The following is a 21358-nucleotide window of genomic DNA, read 5'->3' as shown; positions in this document are numbered from 1 at the left end:
TGTCAGAAACCACCATTGGCTGATTCTGTGCAGGAAACTGAATTTAGCGTTCAGCTTCATAGAGTAATGTCACTGTGGCTGAATGCCTATATGATTATAGTATTTTCTAATTTTTTCTATTTAGATAAAAAAAATGTTTCTGTATATTTAAATATATATATATATTAGGGGTGGGACGGTTCAGATTTCTCACGGTTCGGTTTGTATCACGGTTTTAGTCTCACGGTTTCGGTACAGTTCGGTATGTGCTATGTTCAGTAAAAAAAAGGACAGTTGTCAAATAAAGATAAAGAAAATAAAAACAAATAATCTAACTACAAGAAACAACACAAATAAATACATGAGAGCTAAGATACAAATAAAATAAACAATGCTTTACATGTTTTTCAGGTATCTAACAATAGTTTTCAGGTACAGTAATTGAATAAAGTAATCAAATATAAAAGAACACTGCATATAAACTTCTTTGAATAGTTAAATAAAGATGAAACATTATTGAAATTACAAAAGCTATTCAGTCAGGAGTGATTTCTTCATGCTTTGTCGTTCGATTAACATTAAAACACATAGAGCAGGGATATTAGACTGCTGTCCCTTTAAGACATTATTCAAAGATCTGTACTGTCTCGTTTTTGGTCATAGAGCTTTCGGCACGTCATTGAACATTTGTTTACAGTGACTGTTTTGTCCATGTTCTTTTGATCATCGCTGTTGTAACGTATTGGGAAACTAGAATGCATATCCATCGACTGAAGCATACATTAGCCAAATCCATCTGTTTTGCACATTGTTTTCAACAAACCATATTATAGATGCGTCGTCAGATTTGGGATGAACCGCGGTGCAAGCGCGTGCCGAAGCATGAGTGGAGAACTGAACAGTTCGATTTTTTACAGCGAACCGTCCCACTCCTAATATATATATATGTATATATATATTTCACATCCTGCCAAATGTTGTCCTACAATCAATGTTCATATTGAAGAATATGAAAACAAATATAGTGAATGTAACCATTCAGACTATGCTATATATTATGTGCAAACAAGGTGTTACAATCACATTACATTCTAACATTGTAACAACACTAAAATCTAAAAACAAAAAAATTCTTTTTAAAGCAGAAGTTAAAATCACAAAATTAAAAATGAAACTAAATAAAATCAAAAGCACAGACTAAATGTTTACTGGTATGAGCAACACCCATTCTCTCATCTGAGCTTATTAGCTTACATTTTTAATTACCCCATTAATAGTCGATTTACAGTTACTGCTATCATAAAAATACACTTGCTTGAAAGTTTAAAATTCTACATATGGCACATTTAATGTCCAACAACAAATATTTTAGCAAAATGTATATTTTAGAAAGAATTATTGCGTTCCTATTCTATGTCGCTGTGCCTGTTTGGCGCTCGTTCACTGAAGTCTGTGAAGTTTAGTGGAGACTCGTCCACGTTTGACAGCAAAATGGAAATATTTGCATGAATAGATTTTAAAATGTAATTTATTCTTATAATGGCAAAGCTGAATTTTCAGCATCATTACTCCAGTCTTCAACGTCACATGATCCTTCAGAAATCATTCTGATAAGCTGATTTGCTTATAAGAAATATTTATTATTATTATCATCAATGTTTGGAAACAGTTATGCTGCTTAATATTTTTGTGGAAACCCTTTTGGGTAAGATTTAAAAAAAAAAAAAAAAAGTAAATAAAAACTTTTATTCAGCAAGGACACATTAAATTGATTAAACGTGACAGTAAAGACTTTTAACCTATAAGATTTCTATCTCAAATAAATGCTTTTTCTTTTTATTATTCTAAGAATTCTGAAAAAATGTGTCTTAGACTGATCTGCCCTGTGATGGACAGGTTTTGCTCAACGGTGCTCAGATTCAAATGAAACAGAATGTGAAAATTTACATCAAATCAATCAAAGTTCAGTCAAAAAGATATTTTCCAGCATTGTTGTATTCTATGTAATACCATTGATTTAGAGATCTCAATTACATAATGCAAATATATTTAAATTGTATTTCTGTCCACATGATTTTGATATGTATTTCACAGTTCATTATTTCAATGCAGTAATATTAAAAAATAAAATATAATTTAAAAAAAAAGTTAAAACAACAATAAAAACTTAAATTTTATGGACAAAATGTGGCCTTTGTATTTTTCAAAACGGTAAAATTACATATTATGTCAACTGCATTTACTTGTGTGTGTGTGTGTGTGGTGGACATATATTAATAATATGTGAAAAATATATCTTTGTACAGTATATGCCTGAGTTAGAGCTGCACGATTCTGGATAGATTGAGAATCACGATTTTTTGTTTTAATTTCAAACATAGATCATGATTCTCCCACTATTCTGAACAGACAACTAAACGAAATAGCATGTAATTCATTAGAGGTTCTGACAAAATGTTAATTTCTGCAGTCTATTTGAAATGTTTAATTAATCTAGATGAATTATTTAAAAAAAAAAAAAAAAAGAGTCGGTTTGAATGAATGATTCAATGACTCACGCATAAATACTTCACTTGTTTCATTACAGGATGAATCAGTGTTTCTGAAATGCAGATCTCAATGTTCTGGTGTGATTTTGTCAAAAGTTTAATAGGCACAGAGGAATCATCATTTAGGAATGAGGTTGCGTGGGTGTTTGAATTCGAGATCTTTTAACAATTAATCGTGCAGCTTTAGTGTGCGTGTGTGCACGTACATGCATCTGTTGGCATAATGCAGATGAGCTGTGACGTGTTTGTGTGTGTCTTTGCATTCACTCTCAGGGTTAGCGTGCGTGTTTGATAGAATAGAGCCCCCTGGGTAACTGCTCAGTTGTGTTGCTATCAGAGAACGTTCACATCCTCCTCCTCCATGAGCAGAGGAGAGAGTGGGAGGCGAGAGAGACATGCCTCTGTGGACATCATAGCTAAGAATGACCTTGGACATAATCTCCTGAAGTTGAGCTCCTTTCCGAGATGAGCGTTATCTGCATTCCTCACTGATAGCTTCTTCAATCTGCAGCCCTTAAGAAAAAACAGTTATTATGCATTCTGAAAAACATCACCTGCACAACCTAGTGTCTGTAAGATGCTTTGGGAAGTTTCGTTCTCACAAAGCCTGTCTGGCTGAGATATTGCATTCTCAAAACAACTGATGGTTGACATAGAAGAACACCAGCCACATCCCTACTCTGTTTCTTCTTCTCTGCTATTGGCTAGATAGTACAGAACACTTGTACAGAACACACTCATATACCGTATGTAGAAATGGTAATGCCAAATAAAAGAAAAATCACATAAATCACATCCTGTCTGCTTCCTGGAAGCAGACAGGAAGCATATTGGTTTTTAGTAGTCTTTTATATGAAAAAGAAAAAAGTTATATTTGTCATATCCACCTTATTCTATTCTGACGAGCCTGCTGCGTTTTGAATTATGGGTGGCACTTCCTGTTTGGGGAACTTCCATTCAAAAAGACTGAAACGAATAATTTCAAATCATAAGATTGCCCTACAAAAAAAGCTTATCCGTAAGTTTGACTGAATGAGCTGTCAATTTTCCTACATGTTTAATTTTCAGACATGAGAATAACGTATCGCTTGGTATTTTAATGTGACGTGTACAGCTAAATACAGTTTATTATCTGTCACGATGACAGAAATCACTTTGAAGTAGTATCACGCAATGCTGAAGTTAATGAACATTTTTGATTAAGGCAACGTATGTTACATAATACAGATATATATTACTACAGTGATATTTAACCCGTCCGTTATTGCTGTGGAAAGAATCACGCTTTTAGGTTTATTCATGGTCTGTTGAAACTTGTTGATGCTTTTACACTTTTAAATGTCCTTTAAATGTTGATGTCGATGGTTTAAGGTTGAGTAAAATAATGTCATCTTATTGTACCCAGTTATTAAAAACCGTATTATTGCGTTCATAGAGCGCTGACGGAAGTTATACCCATACTTCGCGCAAAGCATCATGGGGCGTAGGAATAAGGTGGATAGATCTTTATTCTTGAGATCGAGCAATATTGCTTTTTTATACATTATGATACAGATATTTTTTTATGTCAAATAATCAATATTAAGAACCAGATTTTTATTATTGTTTTATGAACAAGTGAAGGCAGAAAAATGCACTGCATTTGGGCTTTGTGTAAAGAAAATGCTAACAAACCAGTTTTATGTTCAATATTAATAGTAATTATATGAATTAATAACATTCAGAAAGTTAAGAAATGTTAATTTAAAAATTTAGTTAATTATTAATTTGAGTAATGTGTTTGTTTATAACTGATACCAGTTACTCTGAAACAAGTTGCTAAAATGGAGAGAATAAAGTTTTTATTTGAATGTCTTTCAAAATATAATTATTAAAAATATAATGATTAATTATAATGAAATTATCATTAATTTAAAAGAAGGTATAAAAGGCAGACTATCGGTGTCGTTATCGGCAGATATCACTCTGAATAATCGGCTATCGGTATCGGTGGAGAAATATATATATATATATACACACACACACACACACACACACATACATATATATATATATATATATATATATATATAATTTTGTTATTATTTGAATATATTAACATTGAATTGTATTATAATGCCATCTCTGTCTTTGTGTTTTTCTTTCTCATTGTATCTGTCTTTTTAGCTGCACAGGGCGAGCAGAGGGAGTGTGCGTATGCAGAACAGCTGCAGTCTCTGGACAAGCCGATTGGTGGACATGTTGAGGGGCGTGTCTTTCATGAGAACTCCACCATTCGCTGTAGTCACGGAAATCACTGCTTTGGATTCTGGGTGAAAAAAAATAATGAAATCCAACTAGTGAAGCAAGGTATATAAATACATTACACACACACATACACACACAAAACTTTACAGTCAGTCTCACCTTTATTTCCTCCATTTACTACAGGTTGCTGGACAAATGTTGGTGACCATCAGGAGTGCTATGACCACTGTGTGGTGACCAACACACCGTCAGGTGCCCTGAATGGAACTTCTCGATTCTGCTGCTGCGACAAAGACATGTGCAACCTAAACTTCACAGAGAACTTCCCACCTCCTTCCCCGACCACCACACAGCCTGTCCGTGAGTGTATGGTGTTCAAAGACATATAGATAGTGTTCAGAAAATGGAAACAAATGAGTACGACTGAGAGATGTGTTTGTACTAACACAGTAGATACAAATGAAAGACATGGGCTAAATTGGGCCAGAACATTTGATTAATTAAAAAAGTATTGCCATTTTGTTCACTTTCTGTCCATTAATGAACATTTTCTCTTTGAATCCTTCAAGAATCAGTGTACAGAGGGGAAGCCATCGTTTTCGCTTTAGCAACTGTGTCCATGGTTGCCGTCCTCATCATTCTGATTTTTTTTGTCTACCGCATGCTAAGAGGTGCGTTACCGTAGTGATGTTATGATGCTTTAAATGTGTGACTCAATCCTGACAGTGAAATTATCTATGTGCATGTGGATTTATGTGCCTGTGTGTATTCCAGGACGTGGTAAACACTCTTTGCATACCTTGGATATTCTGGAGACAGCGCTTTCCCCTCCTTCTCTGGATTTGGACAACCTCACACTACTGGAGGTAGAAGACACCATTCACAGATCAATTCTTTTTGCTGTTTAAGCAAATAAAATGGAGTATAAACCTCTAGGGAAAATGTAATTTGTGATTGAAAATATTTATTTTCATTGAAAATTGCTGAAGCATCAAAAATAAATGGTAAAATTAATTTGAGTAGAAACCATGTAAAGAGTTTACCCAGGAGACCACAGTCCTGTTGTATTCTACAAATTAATAGTAACAGTAAATAACAATCAAAAAGTACGAACTTTGGACAGAAAATATATATTGATCAAAAGTGACTGTAAAGACATTTATAATTTCACAAAAGATTTCTATTTCAAATAAATGCTGTTCTTTTGAACTTTGAACTGAAGAATCCTGAAAAATTATGTATATGTAGCTTTATCTATCATTTATCTATCAAATGATGTATCAGCTTCAATGCACTTATCAAAATAGCAAAAGCAGTCAAATGTCAATTTTTCTTTTAAAGGGTTAGTTCACCCAAAAATGAAAATGATGTCATTGATTACTCATCCTCATGTCCCTCATCCACTCATCCACTCATCCACACCCGTAAGACCTTCGTTCATCTTCAGAACACAAAATAAGATATTTTTGATAAAATCCGATGGCTCAGCGAGGCCTCCATTGCCAGCAAGATCATTTCCTTTTTTAATGCTCAGAAAGCTACTAAAGATGTATTTAAAACAGTCCATGTGAGTACAGTGGTTCAAACTTAATATTATAAACAGAGGTGTAAAGAGTACCTAAAAACCATACTTGAGTAAAAGTACTGACACCTTACATCGAAAATGACTCCACTACAAGTTAAAAGTAACCAATTCCAATACAACTTGAGTAAAAGTCTTAAAGTATCTGATTTTAACAGTACTTAAGTATTTAACTCATGCTGAATGTAGGCTCAAAGATGCACTAGTCCTCAACACCTGAGAGACATGCCAGTGAAAATAAGAAACAATTGATTTGTAAGATGAGAAATGCAAGTTTATTTTCTAAAATCAATATAAAACTGAATACCTCAATATTGCAACAAATCAAGGTCGACACAACAACCTTTTAAACGTCTACAAACTCTCAAGTCTCAGTTAAGCTCAAGTGCACAAAAAGGCCATAAGTAAACCAATATCCTTCAAAACGGTCTTGTCAATATAGCGGATAAATAAAACAATGTTAAGTAAAATTAAATAGCCAAAGTCTACTGGATGTGCTGGTTTGAGCCTTATCACCAGCTGCAGTCATTTCCTCATCTCAAAAATCAAACACATGCGATCAGAAACTACCTGCTAATGCACTCACATTCATGTAAAGTATCCTTGTTGACAAGTTTTGGGGGAGTAAAGGCAAAATGCACAAGATATAGTACCTTCAATGCCCTTAGATGGGGATATCGCTTCTTTATATCAGAAACAAACTGCTGCAGAAAAAGTTAGCTGCATGAAAAATGTAATTTGTAATTGCATTATTAATCACAAATGTAGTGGAGTAAAAAGTACGTTTACTTGCTCAAAAATGTAGTCAAGTAGAGAGTAAAAGTTGCCAATATCTTTGATACTCAGTACAACTGCAAAGTAGCCAAAAAGATACTTAAGTACATTAACTAATTACATTTACTCAAGTACTTTACACCTCTGATCATAAAGCGACAAGAATACTTTTTGTGCGCCAAAAAAAACAAAATAGCAACTTTATTCAACAATATCTAGCGATGGGCAATTTCAAAACACTGCTTTATGAAGCTTTACGAATCTTTTGTTTCAAATCAGTGGTTCGGATCGCGTATCAAACTGCCAGAGTCACGTGAACCATTGAAATTTCGAAACACTTATGACGTAACGAAGCCTCGTTTACTGAAATCATGTGATTTTGCTGCTCTGAACCATAAAGCTTCATGAAGCAGTGTTTTGAAATCGCCCATCACAAGATATTGTTGAAAAAAAACGTTATTTTGTTTGTTTTTTTGGTGCAGAAAAAGTATTCTCGTCGCTTCGTAATATTAAGGTTGAACCACTGTAGACACATGAACTGTTTTAAAAATGTTTTTAGTACCTTTCTGGCCATCGAAAAAAAAAATTATCATGCTGGCAATGGAGGCCTCACTGAGCCATCGGATTTAATAAAAAAATATCTTAATTTGTGTTCTGAAGATGAATGAAGGTCTTACGGATGTGGAACGACATGAGGTTGAGTAATTAATGACAGAATTTTTAAGAAGTTAGTTACTCAACTCAAAATGCGTCATTTAACTTACAATCTGCCAAGGAGTGGAAAATATGTTCAAATACTCAGAAACAAATAAGCTTTTTTCACAAAATCTTTAATTTTCTGTCGCTGTTGGATGTAGTAAAACACCCAAGGATGTAGCAGAAAGCATCTGGGTCATGTTTGCATTTTCTTCTGTTACTGGCCTTAATTATAATCTTAAAATCAGAATTAGGCATAAAATAAAGTCGTCTGAGAATAATTCTAACCTGGCTCAGAGGAAGAGAGGAATCATGTCTTTGTGGCAGTTGATTAAGGGATAGTACAAGACTTCTTCACTTTACAGATGGTTGTTGAAAAGAAAAATATATACACTGCAAAAAATGCTGTTCTTATTTAGAGTTTTTGTCTTGTTTCTAGTCAAAATATCTTAAAGTTCTTAAATCAAGAAGCATTTTCTTGACAAGTAAAAATTATTTTCTTGTTTTCAGGAAAAATAAGTCAAAATTAAGTGAGTTTTTCCTTAAAACAAGCAAAATAATCTGCCAATGGGGTAAGCAAAATAATCTTATTTCAAACCAAAAATAAGCTATATAATATTGTTTTCAGTTTGGATTAAGATTATTTTGCTTACCCCATTGGCAGATTATTTTGCTTGTTTTAAGGAAAAACTCACTTAATTTTGACTTATTTTTCCTAAAAACAAGAAAATAATTTTTACTTGTCAAGAAAATGCTTCTTGATCTAAGAATTTTTAGATATTTGGACTGGAAACAAGACAAAAATTCTAAGTAAGAACAGCATTTTTTGCAGTGTATAAATATATACTACTCATACTTTTCCCACTTATTTTTTATCTCTTTCTGTTCTTCACAGCTGATTGGCCGGGGCCGGTATGGAACAGTGTATCGCGGTTCGCTGGAGGACCGATCTGTGGCTGTGAAATTTTTCATTTCCGCTAACCGTCAGCAGTTTACTAACGAGCGTATGATTTACCGCCTCCTCCTGGATCACGAGAACGTAGCACGCTTCTTAGAGAGCGAGGAACGTGTCGGCACAGAAGGCCGGACGGAGTTTCTTCTCTTGCTGGAGTTTTACCCTCATGTGAGTATCACAACAACACTGAGAAACCCAAACCAGCTGCCCAGAAAGCACCAAAAGCAAAACCTCCAGTCTGATTCCAGATTTCTTATTCTTTTCCTGCCAGCCATTTAGTCTGTTCTTATTTTTTCTCTCACATTCCTTCTTCTCTACATCACAGCTCCAAAAGTGCAAGCGCACGCATTTATTTTGTGGTTATATTTAGAGACCTGAGGGATCTGATGTCATGTTTGATCTTGTGGTAACAGCAGCTCGCAAGTGTGATACGATATCACTAAAACTCTCCCACTTTCTTCCTCATGTTTTCCTCTGCATCTTTTTTCCCTCTGTCTTTTTTTTTTTTTTTGCAATTACGGAACAAAAAAAGCTTACAATTCAGCAGAATATCCTCATTTTACCTCTCTCGTCGCATACTCACACCCACACTTTCTCTCGATATTATGGAGGAAGATAGAGATTATTGACTGAGCTGAGAAGTTTTCAATTATTCATAACCGTGGGCTTTCAGCCTGTACTTCCTGTGGGCTAACCTCAAGCCAGGTTGCCATAGCAACAGGAGGCATCCCTAAGGTAGTCCTGAGGTACGGTGTCATGAGAAATCGAGACCTCCCCCAGGAATCGGGTCTCCTTTCGGACCCAGGCGGTAATGCCTGATCAAAAATTGTTATCATGACTAATTATAACCTTTTTAACTATTATATGACGTTTATTACACAAACAACATGCTTGAAATATAAAATGGATGCCTATGTATTGCATAATAAAACAAACTGGAAACACAACCATGCTTTAAAATGAATTTTTTTTTTATTGTTGAAACATACTATGTTCTGTAAAAGTAATTTAATATTAATTTACACAATAATAACAATGTGGTATAGTATAATAATACTATAATACATTTGTAATTAATTAATTGTGATACTAAGTACACACAAACATCATTAATTTGAAACATGTAAATAAGTAACTATACTGGAAGCAAAAAACATACCTAATATAATATAAGCTAAGCTAGCAGGCTAATCGGGTAGATGTATGCTATGCTAGTACATAAGCTAACTGCTTATGAAAAACTGCTAAAATGCTTGATTTCACAACCTATAGCTTCAGTTATATACTAGTATATGAACCATGTAATTTAAAAAACATTAATGGTTATTATAATGCATTTTAAATGATATAAATCATAACGTGATTTTGCAGAAATTGTAATCAGGCTCTAAACATACTACTCATTAAAAGTCCGTTGAACCAATGGGATCACTCGAGGTCCTAAAGCAGACCCGATTCCTGGGGGGACTCGATTTCTCACCACAACAGCAGGAGTGCATTAATTCACCCTTCGCCGGGAGATTGATTGACAGGCGATCTGACCAATCATAACGCCTAATCCGCCATTTTGTCTGACAAACAAACCAGACAGGAGAGTTAGTAGATTAAAGGATTAGTTCACTTTCAAATGAAAATTAGCCCAAGCTTTACTCACCCTCAAGCCATCCTAGGTCAGTGATTCTCAAACCTGTCCTGGAGGATCCCCAGCCCTGCACATTTTGTATGTCTCCCTCATCTATCACACCTAATTCAACTTATGTGCTCAGTAGAGACGGCAAGACCTGAAATGGGTGTGTCAGAAATAGGGAGACATACAAAATGTGCAGGGCTGGGGGTCCTCCAGGACAGGTTTGAGAACCACTGACCAAGGTGTATATGACTTTCTTTTTTCTGATGAACACAATCAGAGAAATATTAATAAATATCCAGACGCATCCGAGCTTTATAATGGCAGTGAACAGGGGTCACGAGTATGAGCTGAAGAAAGCGCTTCTATCCACATCCATCCATCATAAACGTACTCCACACGGCTCCGGGGGGTAATAAAGTTAATAAAGTTATTCGTTTTTAATAAAAGCAAAGCGATGCGTTTGAGTAAAAAAAAAAAATCCATATTTAACAAGTTATGAAGTAAAATATCTAGCTTCCGCCAGACCGCCTTCCAACGTACGAAGAAAGTGTAAAACTCTCGCAGTTCAAAAAGCTCACGCTACATCCTACGCCTTCCCTGTTCAACTTGCGGAAAAAGTGTAACTGATGCAACACCAGTTGAACTTGAATATGGAAGACGGTCTGGCGGAAGCTAGATATTTTACTTCATAACTTGTCAAATATGGATATCTCTCCAGAAGGCCTTTATTAACCCCCCGGAGCAGTGTGGAGTACGTTTATGATGGATGGATGTGGATGGAAGCACTTTCTTCAGATCACACTTGCTGGTCCCGTTAACTGCCATTATAAAGCTCAGATGCGTCAGGATATTTATTAATATTTCTCCGATTGTGTTCATCAGAAAGAAGAAAGTCATATACACCTAGGATGGCTTGAGGGTGAGTAAAGCTTGGGCTAATTTTCATTTGAAAGTGAACTAATCCTTTAACGTCGGTGGACTTGAACTTGAAAAACGGTGTATTGACATCTTTCCGCGGTTGAAACACCCTACTGATTCTGATGTTCATTCATGTTTATTTTGTGCAATAACTAGGAAGAGATGATCGGTTTATGTGTTGAGCTGAGGCGCTACAGCGATCTGTCATGACGCATTAAAGAGCCACAAAACGGTATTTATTGTTTGAATAAAGACCGGGGGACGGGTCTTTGCGAAGGGTCAGTCGTGCTCCTCCTTGTAACTTTGAGATACACCGGCTCTGTTCATCCTTGCTCTGCTCTTTAATCTCATCCTCCCTCGCTTCTCCCTCCTCTTCCCCACCCCCTCGTGTTTTTCCTGTGTGTTCCTCCCTGTACTTTGCAGATGATTTCCTCTGAATAGAGTACTCCCTCTGTCTTTCCCAGGGCTCTCTGTGCACGTATCTGAGCGGGCGGACTGTGGACTGGCTGAGCTGCTGTCGTTTGGCTCTGTCTGTCACCAGAGGGTTGGCGTACCTGCACACGGAGATACAGAGAGGGGGTGAGACACAGAATAACAAGTGAAATCAAGCAAACATGAACATTCAGTCATCATACACTCATTCTCAAGTCGTTTTTCCAACATATATGATTTTCTTTCCTCTGTGGAACACAAAAGCAGAATGCTGGCGTATGTAATGGCCACTCTTTTCCATGTTTTCATAAAATTATGATATACACAAGTGTTAAAAATGTTTGTTTTAAAAAAAAGAAATTAATACTTTATCAAAGGCACATTAAATTGATCAAACGTGACAGTAAAGACATTTATAATGTTACAAAAGATTTCTATTTCAAATAAATGCTGTCCTTTTGAACTTTCTATTCATAAAAAAAATCCTGAAAATTCATCATGGTTTCCACAAAAACAGTAAGCGGCTTTTTTCAACATTGATAATAATAGGAAATGTTTCTTGAGCACCAAATCAGCATGATTTCTGAAGGATAATATGACACCAAAGACTGGTGTATCACATCACAGATTTTAAAATATATTAAAATAAAAAAAGTTATTTTAAATTGTAATAATGTCTCACAATATTCACATTTTTAAATGATTAAATAAATGCAGCCTTGGTGAGCATAAGAGACCTCTTTCAAAAACATAAAACAAATCATACAGTTTTGAACAGTAGTGTCTGTGAAGAGGGACTCGGGCTGTCAAAATGGCAAAAATGTATCAGCTACTTAAAATGCACTTTCGGTTTTAATTTTGAGTGTTAAATGGTCCCCAGAGTCACAGTATTGATGTGATAGTGGGTGTGTGCACTTTATTTATAGGCTGAGTCTAAGAAAGCAGGAAGGCAGGGATGGGGCGTAATTCGCAATGCTTTTTTTAGTTTTCTTTGTCTTTGTTTCAGTGTGAAAGGCTCTAAAAGTGTTCAGATTTTATTTAGAGTCTGGAAAAGGCAGAAAGAGAGACTAAAGAAAGAGAGAAAGTGATGCTATGTCTTCATTTTCATCTCAGTCATCCTAATATATGCTGACACATCCATTTCAACTCACAAAAACTGGCCACACTTCCTCACACAAATGCAAACTCATTTGTCCTTTCATATACAGCATATATAACAGAGTGGCTCGGCTCTAAAATCTGTTTGGATGGGTCACGGTCAAACCAATATTCATTTTACACAATAGTGACCACAACCAGTCACAGTGTAAAGGTTAATGAGCTATATGACTTGGCTGACAAATTGATTATGGTTATTATTATTATCGATAAATGTAATTATTTACTAAGAAAAATACAGTTAAAAACAGAATGATAAAATAAAAATATATAATAAAAATTCATTCATAGTTATATGAATGATTCATAGTTAAACATCATTATTTGTTTAACTATTCATTTCAGTGTCAAATCCCTGTTACAGACCGTTATTTTTGGAGACACAAGTGGGTTCTAGTGCCCTCTAGTGGCAATTCTGATATTGTGATTCACTCTCATGCAATTTTCTCTCCTCTCTCATCCCACTCCATCCCCTTCGATCACTCTCTCCCCTCCCTTTCTTCTTCCCATTGTTAGACTTGTATAAACCGGCCGTGTCCCACCGGGATCTGAACAGTAGGAATGTACTGGTGAAGACAGATGGCTCATGTGTGATCAGTGATTTTGGACTTTCCATGGTTCTGACGGGAAAGAGACCACCCGGGCACGGAGAAGAGGATAACAGTGCCATCAGTGAGGTCAGCAAACAGCGATTCAGAGTCTGGTCCAGTCTAATCCAACCCAGCATAAACCCGACCAGTGATTTGGACAATAATACCTCAGACTAATCATGTTATACCTCTTTCTCAATAAATAGGTGGGTACAGTGCGATACATGGCCCCAGAAGTGCTAGAAGGGGCAGTGAATCTGAGAGATTGTGAGTCGGCACTGAAACAAGTGGATGTTTATGCGCTGGGTCTGCTTTACTGGGAGACCTTTATGCGTTGTGCTGACCTCTTCCCAGGTACCACACACACACATGTACACGTATGCAGATCTCTCCATGTCACAGCTGCTGTTTGTTCTCAATTAAACTCTTCTCTCCCAACAGGTGAGACAGTGCCAGCGTTTCAGATGGCTTTTCAAGCAGAGTTGGGCAATCACCCTACCATAGAGGACATGCAGGTACTTGTGTCGAGAGAAAAAGAAAGACCCAAATTCCCAGAGGCCTGGAAAGAGAATAGCCTGGTGAGAAATTAGGATGTGAACACACACACGCAGCTTATCATAACTCAGCGGACTAAAATAGATTTGTTGATGCTGATGGATGTGTGTGTGTGTGTGTGTGTGTGTGTGTGTGTGTGTGTGTGTGTGTGTTTATGTGCAGACGGTGCACTCTCTGAAAGAAACAATGGAAGACTGCTGGGATCAGGATGCTGAAGCTCGACTGACAGCTCAGTGTGCAGAGGAGAGACTCACTGAACTTCTCCTTATCTGGGATCGAGAAAAATCAGTCAGTCCTGCTCTCAACCCCAGCACTGCACTGTATAATCACAGGTAATCAATAACCAACAATTACAGTAAAACCACAGGTAATGAGTAACCTATAATCACTGTACAACCACAGGTAATCAATAACCCATAATCACTGATGACACACTGTATAGCCTCAGGTAATCAATAACCAATAATCACTGACCACTCATAGTAGAACCACAGATAATCTATAACCAATAATCACTGACCACAAACTGTATAGCCTCAAGTAATCAATAACCAATAATCACTGACCACTCACTGTATAGCCTCAGGTAATCAATAACCAATAATCACTGACCACTCACTGTATAGCCTCAGGTAATCAATAACCAATAATCACTGATGACTCACTTTACAACCACAGGTAATCAATAACCAATAATCACTGACCATTCACTGTATAGCCTCAGGTAATCAATAACCAATAATCACTGATGACTCACTTTACAACCACAGGTAATCAATAACCAATAATCACTGATGACTCGCTGTACAACCACAGGTAATCAATAACTAATAATCACTGACCACTCACTGTATAGCCTCAGGTAATTAATAACCAATAATCACTGACCATTCACTGTATAGCCTCAGGTAATCAATAATCAGTAATAAATAATCCAGTTATGTCTAACACTGCACAACACCTGTTAATCAAATCTGTAGAACTTCAAATAATTAATAATCAATTAACACAAACTGTCACAAATCATAGTCACTTGCTATCATTTGAAATAAAGTCTATGTACGTCTTTATCTCATGTGATTCAACCAACACATCTTACATTTTATAGGAATATCTCTACTGGAAGGCAGACACCTAAGGTGGGTTCTTTCCTTGAACACTCATCCACAAACACTGAAAACCGTGAGGGTGCTGATAAACCCCTCCACAATGACACCTCAGTGGACACACCCTCAGTGGGAGGGTCTAACCCTGCAGAGAAGAACAGGAACTGCATCAACTACGAGTGGCAGCAGGCCCAATCACGGCAGTCTGGCACAGAAAGCTCCTCCCCCACTCCGGTCTCAGAGTCCTGCAATAACACTCAGCCTCCACCAGGAGGCAACAGTAGCCCCTTCTGTGCTCAGCTGACTCGGGAAGACCTGGAAACACTAAAACTGGACCCAAATGAAGTCCAAAGGAACTTGAGGGAGAGCTCAGATGAGAGCCTAATGGAACATTCGCAGAAACAGTTCTGCTCTCCGGAAACGAAAGCCTCGCACGGCCCGTTCTACACCCTCACGAAGAAGGCGTCTGAGGTTTCGGGGTCACAGGGTTCCAGTCGGGCTGCTGACACCCCTGTAACCATCTTACCAAAGCAGCAGAATGTCCCTAAGAGGCCGAGTAGCCTAAATTTCCATGCCAAGCCTTCTGGGAAAACACCCACCTCATCATCTTCATCACTACGGATGAAGTTTGGAAAACTCGGAAAATCGAATCTGAAAAAAGTTGAGACGGGTGTGGCTAAAGCCAGTGTGGTGACCACAGCACATGAAGCCAGGCCAGTTACAGTTGCCAACAACGATGCTGTGGTAGTTGTGAATAAATATGCGACTGGAGCAGCACCTGAGCCAGCAGCAAGCCCAGCCAACGCCTGCCGATGTTCGTTGGAAAGGCGCCATGAGTTCAGAGGATTTGACCTTCGGCCTCTTGAACACTAGCCCTGATGAGCAGGAGCCTCTTCTGAGAAGAGAGGCGCATCCTGACAATGCAAACAACAATAACAGCAATAACAACAATGGCGAAGGAGAGGGCGATGGAGACACTGAGGGAGGAGGAGAAGGAGGAGAGAACAGTGAGAGTGTTGGTCCAACAGGGGACGCTCCATTGTCTTCTACCGTGGAGCCTGTTGCACTGCCTGACCCTTGTCCTGCCCCAACTGTGGTTCCTCCGCAGGCCCAAACCCAAGCTCAGACACAAGGAGAGGCCCTGCTCAGACAGAACCGTGTGCGCAGACCCGAGAGACCCAACTCACTGGATCTGTCCATCACCACACTGCCATTACTAGGTGAGTATTAGTGCTGCAAACTCGTCTTTTAGTGAAATTTGCCCTTTTATGTGTTTTTTGCAGTACCAGTGAGTGTTTTCAAGGGGTATAGGGAGTTTAAAATTTGAAAAATATTCATTTAGACTTGCTGATGTTGATGGTTTAAATGGTTGAAGCCCATGGGTGAAGATTGACATTCAGCTACTCCTCTCTGGACGTAATGGGTGGAGCTTGAATGTCCAGCCACACCCTAACCTGATCCCTAAACCTAAATTAGGTGAAGCTCGACACTCTTAAAGGGATAGTTCACCCAAAAATGAAAATTCTGTTAACATTTACTCCCCCTCAAGTTGTTATAAACCTGTATGAATTTCTTTGCTCTGCTGAACACAAAAGAAGATATTTGGAATAATGTTTGTAACCAAGCAGATCTCGCCCCCCATTGATTACCATAGTAGGAAAAAAATATGGTAGTCATAGGGGAGTGAGATCTGCTTGGTTACAAACATTCTTCCAAATATCTACCCATTTGGTCCACAGAGGTGGAGCTGGACTAGGTCAAGTTCCACCCTTTACGTCCAGAGAGGGGGAGCTGGACTTCATTTGGCTCTGCATTAAGCACCACTTGGAATCCATGGAGTTGTGGAATAGCGGCAAGTGTTAAAGGGAAAGTTCACCCAAAAATGAAAATTCTGGCATCATTTACTCACCTTTATGTTGTTCCCAACCTGTATGAGTTTCTTTATTCTGTTAAACACAAAAGAAGATATTTTGAAGAATGAACAGTTGATGGACCCCATTGACTTCCATAGTATTTTTTTCCTACTATGTAAGCCAATGGCTACCGTCAACTGTTTGATTGGCGTGATGTGTATCTTTACATACATTTTTCGTGTTACAAATGTGCATATGTGCATTGCTGTTACTATTTAAAATTACACTTTATCATGCACATCTACACCCCTAAACAATGTTGCAATTTCTTGGTTCGCCCACAGGAGGCAAGTCTGCCGGCGACGTGACAGAGGGATCAGGAGATAAAATCAAGAAGCGCGTGAAGACGCCTTACGCTCTGAAGAAGTGGCGTCCTGCCAGCTGGGTTATCACCACGGATACACTGGATGCTGAAGTCAACAACAACAAACATCATGGAGGGCCCGGGCAGAACCAGAATCAGGCTGGTACCAGCAGACCTAAATCAGCCTCGGCTGTGTATTTAGGTAGTCGAGGAGGATCTCGCTTCTCAGATCCTAATGACTGTGACTTTTGAACCTCACTTTGATCTTGAAAAACAGGCTAAAAATATATAAACATTCAACTCTACAGCTCTAAAAGTTTGAAGGCTGTGGAGACTGATGTGAACTGTGGACTGGACCATATACATGTCTTAAATTTAACCCCAGTTGTAAGCACAGTAAGAGTCTTAGTGGCTTTACATTGAAAAGAGCTATGCAGCCATCTTTTAGTTTAATGTTTGTATGTTTTTGTGTTAATTAAGTCACTTTTTTTTTGCTAGAAGCTATAAATCATAATTATTTTGACCATTCAGAATGGTCCCTAATATTAAACCAGTGTACAACTTCATCATCACACTCCCAAGGTCATGGAAAACCTGGAAATATCAGGGAATTTTAAAATTCTGATTACTAGACCTGGAAAAAAAGGAAACAAAATCTTAAAGAAATAGACATTTCTAAAGTCAATATTAAAGGGTTAGTTTACCCAAAAATGAAATTTCTGTCATTAAGTACCGGCCAATACTGAGCCCGCATTCGGACATAACACTGAAGCTCTGCAATGAAAATAGTGTAGCAGAGGACAGACGAATTTGTTGAATATAGTCATTATTTTTGTTTTGTTTTTGCGCACAAAAAGTATTCTCGTCACTTTATAATATTAAGGTTGAACCACTGCAGTCACGTCAACGGTTTTAATGAATTGTGACCTCAAAAGGTGCAATGTCGTTGCTGCCTATGTGTGGATCAGATACCCTCGGATTTCATCAAAAATATCTTAATTTGTGTTTCGAAGATGAACGAAGGTCTTACGGGTTTGGGATGACATGAGGGCGAGTAATTAATGACAGAAATTTCATTTTTGAGCGAACCCTTTAATTATGCTCATCTCTCTCTTTGTGAGTGCAACATCTATAAAACTATTGAAAATATAAAAAGAGTAATGAACATTAACATTAATTTTAATAATTTTGCATGAAAGGTGACAAGCTTTCATTTTTACCCATGCAGACCTGAAAAATATGTTTACGTTCTCCAATACTTTCCCATGCACAGATTTATGAGACAATATTACTGAAGTTCCCGCATGACTGTGGTCATGGCATCTGACACTTGTAAGCGCTGTTGTTTGTGCAAAACCTATTCCATGACTGACAGCAGGCTTCCCCTTCTAAGGTCAACACGCTATAAAAAGCAATTCAACACATTTCACTGTGGTGGCACTATCTATCTCTCAGCATCAGACACTCAAGACTGCAACAAGACGATGTTTAGAAATACAGAGACCATGGCAGCATCTGATATGATCACACATCTCGCTCAAGCTTTACTCAGAGACAAAGACAAAGCTGCACTGGGTCTGGTCAGCTGACTCTTCTGGATCCTGTTAAAATGTCTAATGATGCTTTGGACCTACTTACTTACTTATTTTTCTATGTGTGAGTGAGTGTGCATGAGCGCACAAGATCAGTTCTTCGGGTGTTTGTTCCTGTGTCTGTGTCTCGTCTCTAATCGTGTGAAAGGTTTTTGTGTTGCATGTTTGTATCTAATCTTGTGGGGATGTGCATCTTCATACGCACTTACGTTTGATGAACAAGGAGACAACAAAGGGCAAAAGTCTAGTAAGTTACGTAAACATAGTCTTTTTCAAAGCACAGCACACAAGAGCAGCATTTTACGCTATGCACAAAGACATGAAGCAAGCAGCTCTGGTCTGAAATCAAACCTTCTTGTGTTCCCAAAATGCTCTGGCATGTCAGTGATAATTGATTGGACGCTGTTATTATAATCATATAAACAGAGTCCCATATTATCCTCACCTTAACTGACTGTTGCATGTCTTAAATGCATCTTAAAGAGCACAAGATACTTTCAGCTGCGACCCTGGTGTGTTTATGCATAAGTGCATGTATGCGTGGATGAGTGTTTGTATGGTGTTACTCTCTTGTTAACACAATCGTTGTAATCGTAGTGTCGTGATCAATCATTTTATTACCCCTTGCTGAAACATTTTGAAAATTGTGATTTGTATAAGAAGGTGCAGACTGTAAAAGTGTATTGTTATCTGCAGATTTAAATTAAATTATGCTTTGCATTTGCATTTGCATAGTCTCAGTTTATCTGCAGTGTCATGAACATAGATGATGTAACTCATTTATGGCAAGCCATTTTGACTTTTATTCATTCTCAGGATATGAATTCTTGATATCAACAATTCAATTTTTGATATCAGGAATTACATTTCTAGTAACAATGTTAATTCTTGATATCAACAATTAAATTTTCGCTAGTTAAAATGCTAATTTTTGATATCAAGAATTACATTTCCACTAGTAAAACTATAATTCTTGATATTTGTAATTGTATTTTAACTAGTGAAAAGTCACCATAGGCTGCCATTCAAATTCAATTGTTGATATCAATAATTGATTTCTTAGTTGAAATTCCAATTCCACATATCAGAAATATAATTCTTACTAGTAAAAATCATCATTTCTGATATCAATAATTACATTGTTACTAGTAATAATACAAATTTTTGATATCAAGAATTCAATTGTCACTAGTTGAAAAATGAGTTCTTGATATCAACAATTGAATTGCTACTAGTAAAAATTTTCATTTTTGATATCTGAAAATGTATTGCTGATATCAATATAATTTCAGATATCTAAAATGGCTTTCTTACTAGTAACAATCACATTCATGATATCAGAAACTAAAATTGTCACTAGTGACAATCAAATTATTGACTTGAGCAATTCAATTGTTGATATCCGATATTTGCACTAGTAACAAAGTAATTAATGATATCAAAAATTATGATTTTTACTAGTAAGAATTGTATTTCTGATATGTGAAATTGGAATTTCAATTAGTAAGAAATCAATTCTTGATATCAACAATTGAATTTGAATGGCAGCCATGGTGACATTTCACTAGTGAAAAGTATGGCAAGCCATTTTGACTTTTATTCATTCTCAGGATATGAATTCTTGATATCAACAATTCAATTTTTGATATCAGGAATTACATTTCCACTAGTAGCAATGTTAATTCTATCAATAAATTTTCACTAGTTAAAATGCTAATTTTTGATATCAATAATTACATTTCCACTAGCAAAAACTATAATTCTTGATATCTGTAATTGTATTTTCACTAGTGAAATGTCACCATGGCTGCCATTCAAATTCAATTGTTGATATCAAGAATTGATTTCTTACTAATTGAAATTCCAATTTCACATATCAGAAATACAATTCTTACTAGTAAAAATCATCATTTTTGATATCAATAAAATTTGATATCAATGAAAATTGAATTGTAATTCCTGATATCAAGAATTGAATTGCTGATATCAAGAATTCATATCCTGAGAATGAATAAATTCAAAACGGCTTGCCATAGTCATTGCAATATGAGAATATCACCACTAGTCGACGCACTAAAACATGTTATTCTAACATTGACCCTTAATAAATTATGCACTTTTATTAAAGCATTTATTGCTTAGTTACCGTCACACTTAAGTAAAATATTAATTGAAGCATAACAGATTATATGGATTTATATATTTGCGATACCTTTTAGGAAGCATATGTAGGCTGTTTATAAATTTCTTATGCTTTATATCTCATCATAAATAACTGTAACTTCCCTTATGGACATATATCTTTACTATAATGACTGTAATGCATGTTCGGCTTTGATAATGTGTTTTTCTAACTTGTAAACAAATCATATGGTTTA

The 21358-nt window shown here is 36.7% G+C and overlaps 1 protein-coding gene across 1 annotated transcript in view; it reads left to right on the top strand.

Annotated features, from left to right (window-relative positions):
• bmpr2a (bone morphogenetic protein receptor, type II a (serine/threonine kinase)) overlaps positions 1-19704 on the top strand; it is a 31793-nt gene extending 12089 nt beyond the window's left edge. The window contains 13 exon segments of the mRNA XM_051895958.1: positions 4695-4877; positions 4959-5135; positions 5345-5446; positions 5550-5641; positions 8723-8950; positions 11795-11909; positions 13437-13597; positions 13717-13864; positions 13952-14088; positions 14228-14397; positions 15174-15978; positions 15980-16391; positions 17369-19704. Of these exon segments, the coding sequence (XP_051751918.1) occupies positions 4695-4877; positions 4959-5135; positions 5345-5446; positions 5550-5641; positions 8723-8950; positions 11795-11909; positions 13437-13597; positions 13717-13864; positions 13952-14088; positions 14228-14397; positions 15174-15978; positions 15980-16391; positions 17369-17640 (3002 nt within the window). The 3' untranslated portion in view covers positions 17641-19704.
• The last annotated feature ends 1654 nt before the right edge of the window (positions 19705-21358 follow it).

Source organism: Ctenopharyngodon idella, chromosome 6, assembly GCF_019924925.1.
Source record: "Ctenopharyngodon idella isolate HZGC_01 chromosome 6, HZGC01, whole genome shotgun sequence".
Classification (NCBI taxonomy): Eukaryota; Metazoa; Chordata; class Actinopteri; order Cypriniformes; family Xenocyprididae; genus Ctenopharyngodon; species Ctenopharyngodon idella.
This window is presented reverse-complemented; position numbering and strand designations above follow the sequence as displayed.